At 41.8% G+C, this 11,853-nt stretch overlaps 1 protein-coding gene across 3 annotated transcripts in view; it reads left to right on the forward strand.

The window, feature by feature from the left end:
• The window catches only part of slka (STE20-like kinase a), a 167,332-nt gene extending 156,311 nt beyond the window's left edge, over positions 1-11,021 (forward strand). For all 3 annotated transcript variants that reach the window (XM_080206005.1, XM_080206006.1, XM_080206008.1), the window contains 2 exons: positions 322-435; positions 5,169-11,021. In XM_080206005.1, coding sequence (XP_080062131.1) covers positions 322-435; positions 5,169-5,315 — 261 coding nt within the window. In that variant the 3' untranslated portion in view covers positions 5,316-11,021. The remainder of the gene's footprint in view (positions 1-321; positions 436-5,168) is intronic.
• Positions 11,022-11,853: the final 832 nt, after the last annotated feature.

Consider the following 11,853-nt stretch of genomic DNA (forward strand, 5'->3'; position numbering starts at 1 on the left):
TAAATAAATTGATCAGAAATAAAACTTGAGACTTACAAAAGGTAATTTTTAAAAATTAAAGCCTCAAACTTTTAAACCCTTTTTAATTATTATATATTTAACCTTGCTCCATACTTCTGAACTTCTTCATCTTAGTTCCCTCAGGTTCTACCACTTCTTGTCCCGACATTAATTCTCACGTCACTCTCAATTTCTCCCTGTGCTGAGTTAATCTCAGCTCCTGGTCTCAGGCCTCCACTGTCACTAGGTATCTCTCTCTGCTCGTTTTGCTGAATCATAGTCTGTTTTGATGACTATTTTTGTTTAATCTTTTCCTAATAGAATGAAAAGTGCCATCTGCTAATTGAACATGAGACACACAAGTTGAAGGAAGTGGATGAGGAGCACTGCCAGGAGCTGAAAGAGTGGAGGGACAAGTTGCGGCCCAGGAAGAAGGTAAACCCAATGAAGTATATTAACGTGGATTTGAATTTGTATTTTACTGTGAACTTTTCGTTAAGTGAGGTAAGAAATGTTGGTAAGTTGCAGCATTAGACACTGCCAGCTCAGAGCGTGAAATAAAGAGCTGAATTCCTTCCTTTTTGACTCAGAAATGTGAACCTCAGTGAGAACTTTCCACCTTTATATAACTAGCACCTCTGTGCCCTTGGGGTTTCCAGTTTCCTCCCACATTCTGAAAGACAAGCTGGTTAGGGTGCATTGACCCAAACAGGTGCTGGAATGTGGCAACTAGGGGATTTTCACTTCATTGCAGCGTTAATTTAAGCCTTACTTGTGACTAATAAATAAACTTTACTTTAAACTTTTACTTTACTTTGTTTTCAACTCCTTAATTAGAATGGAATGGAGTGCGTTGGAGAAGGTTACATAGATACGGAGGCAAGGCCATGGGGTGATTTGAAACAGAGATAAAGATTTTAAAATTGAGGCAATGCTGGACTGAGGGACAATATAGAGCACAGAAGCAATTAGAAGTGAGTTAGAGCACCAGCAATATTGTTTGGAGAGCTCAAGCTTATGCAGGATGGAAGTTGAAGGACCAGCCAGGGAAGCATTGGAGTAATCAAGTCTAGACAAATAAAGACACGGATGAGGATTTGAGGAGCAAATGAGCAGAGAAAGACAATGTTCTGATAGAGATATGTAGTCTTGGTCATGGCATAGATATGTGGTTGGAAACTTACCTCATGCTTCAATACTTTGGAAGCAAAAACAAGAAAGCAGAATGGCTATAAATTGGGAGAGGGGAGTATGCAGTGGGATCTCTGTGCCCTTGTGCATCAGTCAGTGAAGGTAAATATGCAGATACAGCAAGCAATAAAGAAGGCAAAAGGCATGTGGCCTTCGTGGCGAGAGGTTTTGAGTACAGAAGCAGGGATGTGTTGCTGCAATTATACAGGACCTTGGTGAGGCCACTCATACAATACTGTGTGCAGTTTTGGTCTCCTTTTCTGAGGAAGGATGTTCTGAGGGAGTGCAGCAAAGGCTTACCAGGCTGATTCTGGGGAAGGCAGGATTGATGTATGAGGAGGTTGACTAGGTTAAGATTGTTTTCACTGGAGTTCAGACGAATGAGGGGGGATTTCACAGAGACTTATAAAATTCTGACAGGACTGGACAGGGTAGATGCAGGAAGGATGTTCCAGATGGTTGGGGGTGCCCAACGCTGGGGATCACAGTCTGAGGATACAGGGTAGACCATTTAGGACGGAAATGAGGAGACATTTCTTCACCCAAAGAATGGTGAGCCTGTGGAATTCATCACCACAAAGAGTAGTTAATGCCAAATATTGAATGTATTCAAGAGGTAGCTAGATATAGCACTTGGGGCTTAAGGGGAGAAGGCAGGATTGGGCTATTGAGTTAGACCATGGTCAGGCATGAGCATAATGAAAGGCAGAATAGGCTCAAAGGGCCAATTAGCTGCCTCCTGCTCCAATTTTTTTATGTTTCTATGTAATACGATGTCCATGTTACATGTAGTCTGGTTCTGCATCAGATACTGTTGACGATGAGCGTTGGAATTGATGGCTTGAGATTGAAGATGCTGGCATCAATCTTGCCAATATTTATTTGGAAGAAATGTACGTTCAGCTAGCACTGGATGTCATCATGCTTGGCTGACAAGTCAGGGACAGTGATGCCTGATTGGGCCAAGATGTCACTAACCATAACTATAGGTGTTGGCAGTCGTTTCTGTGCTAGGTAGGTATAAAGAAAATAGATGTCTGCTGTAGCCTGAAACCAACCTTCATCTCATAGAATATACATCGCAGAAGAGGCCCTTCGGCCCATCCACACCAACACATTGGGAACACCTGAACTCCCACTTAACCCCCATCTGCCAGCACTTGGCCCATAGCCCTGAATGTAATGACGTGCCAAGTGCTCATCCACATACTTTTTAAAGGAGTGAGGCAGCACGCACACACACACACACACCCCACCCCCCTCCCCCCCGCCCACTACCACCCTTCCAGGGAGCGCATTCCAGACTGTTACCACACTCTGGGTAAAAAAAAGTTTTCCTCACATTCCCCCCTAAATTTCCCACCTCTCACCTTGAACCGATGTTCCCTTGTATTGGCTTTTGACCTGTGGTAACCCTCATAGAAGTAGTTTTAGCTGTTTTAATTTAAAATGTTCAAATTTATGTTGGGCCTAATTTATCAAGTGTTGTCCATTTGACCACAACAGCATACTTTGTTTTGGGTGCAGTTTGCAGTGTATATAACCATTCAGGATTAAATTTCACCCATATCAAAAAATCTACCCCACAGTGTGTCTTAAATGTCATTCATTAAAGATTCATGTCAGAACATTGGGGATTTTTGTATTGTTGCTTGAAATGTGGAGTCACATCCAGCCACATTAGAGAGGTGCAAGTTCTTCTGTCTGAGTGGTTTGTGCACTGAGCTTTCATCTCAAAATCTGGATCAGTGCGAGTTAGAGAAGATTTATATCTCCTATTCTGTAACGCAATGCAGTATTCACTTCAGTTCCTGCCAGAAGATTTGCAATCAGCACTAACACACCCTGAGAGATGCAAAAGTGGAAGTGTAGCTACATGAAGTCTGAAGCAGTCCATACTTAATTTTCCATATAGAATAGTGCCTACTTCTATATTTGACGAATGATGCACAACTACATCCTGAGGACTCATAGAATCCCTATGGTGCAGAAGGAGGCCATTTGGCCCATCGAGTCTGCACCAATCACAATCCCACCCAGGCCCTATGCGTGTAATCCCATATATTTACCCTGTTAATCTCCCTCACATTAGGGGCAATTTAGCATGGCCAATCCACCTAACCCGCACATCTTTGGACTATGGGAGGAAACTAGAGCGCCTGGAGAAAACCCATACAGACACAGGGAGAACATGTAAATTCCACACAGACAGTGACCCGAGGCTGGAATTGAACCCAGGTGCCTGGCTCTGTGAGGCAGCCATGCTAACTACTGTGCCACCATGTCGCTCCTGAATGCAAAGTGGAAACAAGCAGTTCTACAGGACAGAAAGCATTTTTGTTTGACTGTTCAAACTCCATTCTGTCCCTGTCCCTGGCAATTGCCTGAAACTACCAGACTGATCACAATCTTGGTGTCACATTTGACCTCAAGATGAGCTTCTGACCTCCTATTCCTGCCATGAATGTTTCCAATGCCATTATATATCTCAGCTAACCTGCTGCTGAAACCCTTATTACTATCTTTGTGCCCCTGGACTTGAGTCCACTGCATCCCTGGCTGCTGAACCATATTCTATCCTCTGTAAACTTGAAGTCGCTCCAAACTGCTGTCCTTGTCCTTAGTTGCAACGAGCCCTGTTCCCCTATCACCTCTGTGCTCACTGACTTGTACACTTCTTCGGTCAAAAAATTCTCAGCCTTGTTTTCAAATCCCTCCTGGCCTCGTCCCCTCCTCTATATCTGTAATATCCAGCCACACAACCCTTGAGATATTTACGTTCATTTAATTCTGGTCTCTACAGCATCTTTGATTTTAATTGCTCCACAATTGATGGTTGTGCTTTTAGCTGCCAAGGTGCTAAGCTGTGGAATTTCCCCACCTACTCCTCCCTCTACGTCACTTTCCCCCTAAAACCTTCCTCTTTGACCAAGTTTTGGTTATCTACTTGAATATCTCCTTATGTAGCTTGATGTCAGACTTTATTTATAATGTGCCTGTGAAGCACCTTAGGACATTTCATTACTGCAGCAGGCGACTGCAGAGGGACCTCGGGGTCCTTGTGCATGAGTCGCAAAAACCCAGCCTGCAGGTGCAGCAGGTGGTCAGGAAGGTGAATGGGATGCTGGCCTTCATAGCGAGGGGGATTGAATATAAAAGTAGGGAGGTCTTGCTGCAGCTGTATAGGGCATTGGTGAGGCCGCAACTGGAGTACTGTGTGCAGTTTTGGTCGCCGTACTTACACAAGGATATTTTGGCCTTGGAGGGAGTGCAGAGGAGGTTTACTAGGCTGATACCGGGGTTGAGGGGGTTGAGCTATGAGGAGAGGCTGAATAAACTAGGCTTGTACTCGTTAGAGTTTAGAAGAATGAGGGGAGATCTCGTTGAGACATATAAGATGATGAATGGGATGGATAGGATAGAGGTGGAGAGACTCTTCCCGCTCAGAAAGGACAGTAGGACTAGGGGGCACAGCCTCAAGATAAAGGGGAGGGGAGCGGTTTAGAACGGAGTTGAGGAGGAACGTCTTCACTCAAAGGGTGGTGAATCTCTGGAATTCTCTGCCCGTTGAGGTGGTGGAGGCTGCCTCGCTAAATATTTTTAAGACGCGGGTTGATGGGTTTTTGATAAGCGAGGGGATTAAGGGTTATGGGGAGAGGGCGGGAATGTGGAACTGAGCCACGACAGATCAGCCATGATCTTATTGAATGGCGGGGCAGGCTCGAAGGGCTAGATGGCCTACTCCTGCTCCTATTTCTTATGTTCTTATTATGTTAAAGGTGTTAAATATAAATTGTTATTATTGCCTTAGCTGCCATAAAGTCAGTGGTTGAGGCAGAAGAGGCTACTGAAAGAGGCCAGTGTTCCCTTTTTCTTCCAATGTGTTGAATGTAATTTGTTTATATCCAGGCTGTATTTACTGCAAGTGGTATTTCTTTCTCCATCACTGATTGTTTGTTTGTCCAAATCCATTTCAGGCTTTAGAGGAAGAATTTGCTCGCAAGCTGCAGGAGCAGGAAGTCTTTTTCAAGATGAGCGGGGAATCTGAATGCCTCAACCCATCTGCACAGAGTCGAATTTCCAAGTTCTACCCTGTCCCAAGTCTACATTCCACAGGATCCTAACTGTGGGACTCTTGAGACATTTCTCTTACTCTTCAGTATAACATACTTATAGTACTGCTGATCTGGTAACCTGCAGCAAGGACTGGCCGCTGCTCCTATACCACCTATAAGTTTGAAGACAATCAGCATGTGGCTATTTGGATTGAAATGTTTCTAACCTAATGGGACTGTTCGTATCAAGAGGTCCGGGATAAGTTGTGTGACTTGATTTCCTAGTGATCCAATGATAAACGCAGACTGGGAGCAGTGAGTTTATATCACTAATGCCATCATTTTAATTATAACACTCTTGTTTTATCTATTTTGGATTAATCATCTTTTCATCAGACAACAAGGAATGGTCTCCAGATTTCTGCAGTGGATCACATTGGCTCTGCAGAGATATATACTGGAGGGCCAGGGCATGTTCTGGTCAGGTGGTGACAATTGATGAGTTTGAGACTGGAATAGTGCTGCATGTCTGAGGGCTTCCACTGCAATTAGAAGATTTCAGTAGTTATTTCAGATTCCTGTATTATTCTGAGCAATCTAGTAGTTTATGTATCAGTTAAACCTGAAATAAGTGTTTTCAAAATTCATTATTTGTGCCCAGTATTTGCTCCAGTCATTTCATTACAGGAAGTTGGAATTGAATTGCAGCAAAACTGCATCAGAACAAATAGATTAGATTTCAACACTAGCTAATGTAGTCAATTCAAATTCTGTCCTCTTGGTTTGGTCACCACCTCCTCAACCCCTACTGCGGGTGCTGAATATCTGAAATAAAATCTAAAAATACTGGAAATGAACAGCAGGTCAGGCAGCATTGAAAGAGAGAGCAGAGTTAATGTTTCAGGTCTATTACCATTCATCAGAATCCAGGAAGGTCACTGAGCTGAAGTGTTACCCTTCTCTCTCTCTCTCTCTCTCTCTGTATGTTTTTGTGTTGCCTGCTTGCAGTTGTATTTCAGCCTATCTGTAATGATGGACACACATCCTCATGATGCAGCAACCCTAAAACATGTAACCTGTGCTGTGACTTCTGACTCTTATTGAGAACAGAATCCCTTTGGATTTTGTGCTAAATCAGGTCTTAGGAACAATAGAGCCTCAATACCACAGCACCCTAAGCTTTATCCAAGTATAGGGCCCCATGCTATGCACTGTCCCAGACCCTGGAACTTGCACTTAGAGGAGTCCAATTAAATTGAAGAAATTATCCACGATTTGTCAAAAATCTAACAGATACCAAGAAACTCACTTTAGTGTAAAATACAGGAGCCCTGTTAGAACATCCTACTATCAACCTGGCTTAGTTAGTAGTACAAGCGACTCAGCACATTGGGGGTTTTGAAACCCTTCTATTCCCCTAAATAACCGTCACCGCACTCTCCTAAATATCACCGCATTTTCCTAAGTTATCGCTCTGGCATTTCCTTAAAATTACCATCCCAGCATTCCCTTAAGTATCCATCCCCACATTTCCCTGAATAATCTTCACTACATTCCCCTAAATAACCATCCCAGCATTTCTTAACTCATCCTCACTACATTCCCCTAAACATTCACCACATTTCCTTAAATAACCGTTCCAGCATTCCCCTAAATATCCGTCCCAGCATTTCCCTGTCTAATTATCACTCATCTCCCGAAAGAACCATCCCACGTTCCCCAAAATAATCATCACTACATTTTCCAAAGTAACCGTCACTGTATTTCTAAGTGATTATGAAGTGAAACATGTCAGAGAGATGAGATAGATTGCTGTATCAATGCAAATCTTCATTTTAAAGTGAAACTTTTATAAACAGTGAAATATTCTGGCATGTGTAGCATTGTGGTAGCAGACAATGTTAGTAGGATCCTTCACTAAATAGGAAAGAGGGCAGTGTGATTTAGCACATTAATCGGGAGGCAATGGCATAGTGGTAGTGTCGCTGGATTAGTAATCTGAAGACACAGTATGATGCCCTGGAATCCTGGGTTCAAATCCCACAATGGCAGATGGTAAAATTTGAATGGAATAAAATCTAGAATTAAAATTCTGATGACCACAAAACCATTTTGATTGTCGTAAAAACCCATCTGGTTACTAATGTCCTTTTAGGGAAGGAAATCTGCCATCCTTACTTAGCCTGGCCTACATGTGACTCCAGATCCACAGCAATGTGGTTAACTCTTTAAAATGCCCTCCAAAATGGCCTAGCAAGCCACTCAGTTCAAGGACAATTAGGGATAAGCCAGCAATGCCCACATCCCATGAATTTTTAAAAAACTGTTCCATTCTGTTCCCGCACGTTTGGTAAAATGCTACTGTCTGGAATAAGTTATCTGAGGAGTTTCGGTGTCAGATGAGAGATTGCATGAAAAAACAGCCCAATTCTTTGAAGTCAAGGTTTTGTAATTTTCAAATGCCAATTTCAGTGAATGACTCTGGATTGCTTCATAATACCTGTGAGTCTGCGCCTAGTTCACTGTCCAACACCTGAGACAGTGGACTGCACAAGGAAGTAACTATTATCTACTAACCAACACAAACTCTGTATATCTAGACTATTTTAATAGATGATATTTTATTCTATCTGAAGTATTTCTGCTTGTGATTTGGGCCCGAGTTGTATTCCTGCCTGACCCCCATCCTAACACCCTAATCAAGGTGGGGGCTATCAGATTGAACTTGCTGAAGAGGAAATGGAGTGAATTTGGTGAGTTTGAATCTCTACACATGCATGTTAACTTTGTGTGATTTATTTTGGATTGTTTGGTGTTCCGTACTGTAGAGGCGATCACTCATGAGGCTGGTTGGTGTTTGAGGTGTTCAGATGGTATAGAAATCAATATGATTGTCCACAAGGGTCAAAACGTGGCACCTTTTCCAGAACTGTCTTTTAAAGCTATCAAAATCTGTCCTAGCACTTAATTGACAACTTGAGAAATTGCATTCCCAGCGTAGAGCTAGACATGTTTATAGTCATATACTTGAATTAATGATCTTGCACCACCTGCTAATGCATGAATTCATTTTGCTAACTAATCTACTGCAGTGTTTTCCGTTCTTTGGCAGTATCCTCGATAAGTGCTCCATATTATAATACCCTGTGGTATTTTTTAAATTCTGATGTTAAGAGTCGGTTAAACACAATTGAGAATAGTACCACTTTGTGAGGTCACATCACCAGTGTGTGGCTTATATTCAAACCACAGGAGTGCATCACCATCATTGGGAAGTTGACACACAACCCATTGAACTGTGTATTTATTCCAAAAGCAGGGTTTGATATTTGACAAAAATTCTTTAAGTCCCTTCTATGTTTCATTTCTAAATTTTTGTTTAACAAGTACTTTAATTTAATGGGATTATGAATGTCGTGGCAAAGTCAGCATTGATTGCTCTTGGGAACGCTAAGTGGTAGTTAGTCACGTTCTTGAATTATTGTAGGTGCACCCACAGCACTGTTCAGGAGGGAATTCCAGGTTTTTGGCCCAGTGACAGTGTCAGGAACCAGTTCAGAAACTCCCAGGTATGTTATGTAGTTGGCCTAGACCCCAGCTTTTTTTGACTTTTGGCATTAGTGCATAAGATTTTCTCTTCAGGTGTGATTCTATTGACTCTCTATGAATTTTTTATTTTATAAAACATTATTTAAGAGCACAGTTAAAATATAACATAATTAACATAATTTTTACCAATTAGAAATATTTAAACATAACACAATATAATTAATAGTTTTCTAACTCTATTGTTCCAATTTAAGCAATATCCCCATAGTCATAAATCCTATTTCAGAAATAATTAGCACCAAAAACAGATTTGCTCACCTTTTTAACCCTTCTGAACAGATACAGAAAAACACTTGCCCTCTAATTCCCATAAGTTGTTTCCAAAGAAAAAGCTAACTTCAAACAGCAGAACTTAAGTGAAAGAAACCTATTTTCTGCAGGTTCCAATTGCCAGAGAAACGCAGAGCTATTTCTGATCTTCACAGCTCCCAAACAACAACTGAGCTTGATTTCTCTGCATAAGTCTAGCTCCACCCAATCACCTGATCTTTCTTGTCAATCAATCCCCAATCTAAAAATTGAAAATATTAAAATAACAACCCTACAGTCCAGATTAAAACATACATTGTAGTAATTAAGATCAATTTTGTTGCTGCAGGGACTTACATGTATAGACAATGGCACCAATAATAAAATAAACTGTTAAAACAGATCCTGCACAAGAAACATGACCCAAATACATTTCTTAAAGGCACAGTATCATCAGACAGCAAATAAATGATGATATAGTTTAAATCTGGATGGTGTGTCGCTTGGAGGGGAATTTCCAGGTGATGATGTTCCATGCTTTGCTACCCTCATCCGTCTAGGTGATAGATGTCACAGGTTTCTAATAGCCATTACAACCTTAAAATTAATTGGAGTGGGGCAGAGCCTCACCACACCACCAACTCAGTGCCACCTGTAATTAGCAATGGCTACCTTACTATCAGTGAATCTTTGTATTTCTTAAGAAGTTAAGAAATAGTAACAGTAGACCATACTGCTATTCAAGCTTGCTGCTCCAATCCTTGTTGATCATCAGCCTTAAGTCCACATTCCTGCCCACTCCCCATATCCCTTGATTCCCTGAGAAACCAAAGGTCTGTCTGTCTAACTTTAAAATACTCAACAATGGAGTGCCACACCCCTCTGGGGTACAGAATTCCAAAGATTCACAAAGAGTGAAGACATTTCTCCTCAAGTTCATCCTAAATAATTGAACCTCTTATCAAGTGGCTCTTTTTTCATGGTTTAGCTTCCCAAGCCAGAGGAAACGATCTCTGTCTTTATTGGCTATCCTTTCAAGCCTCTTTAGAATCTTGTATCTTTCAATGAGATCACCTCTTATTCTTCTGAGCTCTAGAAAGTGTAGACCCAAATTGTTCAGCCTGTCATCATAGAACAACCCTTTCATCCCAGAGACCAATCTAGTAAACCTATTCTGTACTGACTCCACATTTGAGTATGAAGATTAAAACTGTGCATAATTTCCTCATCAAACCATTCCATTCAGTGAGTATTCTGCATGAAAGGAGGCTCATTGTGTTCTGATGCATTATCCTGAGCTGCTTTTCATGGCATTTTTGCCAGCGATGGTTTGCCATTGCTTTCCACTGTCAGAGGCAGGACGAGGAGACAGGTCTCCAGTCTACCTTAGTTGGACCAGGAATTGATCCCATGCTGTTGTTATTATTCTGAACCACATGCAAGCCTCTAGCAAGCTGTTAACCTACCCCTTACAGCTGTATCAAGACTGCTGTACTCCAGTCACCTTACAATAATGGTCAACATGCCATTTGGCACCCTGTTCATTTGCTGTACCTGCATGTTAAATTTGTATGTATTCCTTGTATGGGTACCCCACTCTGAAAACAACATTTACAAATTTCACACCTTAAAAAAAAAGTTTCTGCTTTTCTATTCTTACTATTGAAATGACTACCTTCACACTTGCCCAAATTAAATTCCATCTGCCACTTTGTTGCCCATTCACTTAACCTTTCCATCTACATCTCTCTGCCATCTCTACGTCTTTAAGTGCCAGTCAACCCTGCCTCCAATTTGCATTCCAATCTAACAATGAGTAATTGCTTGAATGTTCCTTGTCATTTTGTTATTCATTTGTGGGATATTGGCATTACTGGCTAGGCCAATATTATTTGCCTCTCCCTAATTGGTTTGCCGGTAGGACTGTTGGTACAGGGACTGTTGGTACAGGGTTGTTTCTCAGACTGGAGACCTGTGACTAGTGATGTGCTGCAGGGATCATTCCTGGGTCCACTGTTGTTTGTCATTTATATAACCAACTTGGATAAGAATAGAGGAGGCGTGGTTAATGAATTTGTGGATGACACCAATATTGGTGGTGCAGTGGACAGTGAAGAAGGTTATCTAAGACTACAATGGGATCTTGATCAACTGAGCCAGTGGGCCGAGGAATAGCACATGAGTTTAATTCAGATAAAGGTGAGGTGCTATTTTTATAGACCTAGCAGCACAAGTACATAGTTCATTGAAAGTGGTGTCGCAGTATCACAGAATCCTACAGTGCGGAAGGAGGCCATTCGGCCCATCGGGTCTGCACTGACCACAATCACCCCCAGGCCCTTTCCCCATAACCCCATGCATTTATCCTAGCTAGTCCACCTGACACTAAGGGGCAATTTAGTATGGCCAATCCACCTAACCTGCATATCTTTGCACAGAGTGACAGGGTGTTGAAGGCATTTGGTACACTTGCCTTCATTGGTCAGAGTATTGAGTACAGGAGTTAGGATGTTATGTTACAACTGTACAGAACATTGATAAGGCCACGTTTTGGGAGTGCTATTTGGCGTATAGGAAGGATGTTATTAAGCTGGAAAGGGTGAAAAAAAGATTTATAAGGGTGTTAACGGTACTGGAAGATTTGAATTATAAGAAGCATAGGAGGATGAGAGGTGATCATATAGAGTTTGATAAAATCATGAACATAGATAAGGTGAATAGACAAGATCTCCTCTTAGGGTAGAGGAGT

This window comes from Carcharhinus amblyrhynchos, chromosome 17, assembly GCF_965287045.1.
Source record: "Carcharhinus amblyrhynchos chromosome 17, sCarAmb.v2.hapA, whole genome shotgun sequence".
NCBI lineage: Eukaryota > Metazoa > Chordata > Chondrichthyes > Carcharhiniformes > Carcharhinidae > Carcharhinus > Carcharhinus amblyrhynchos.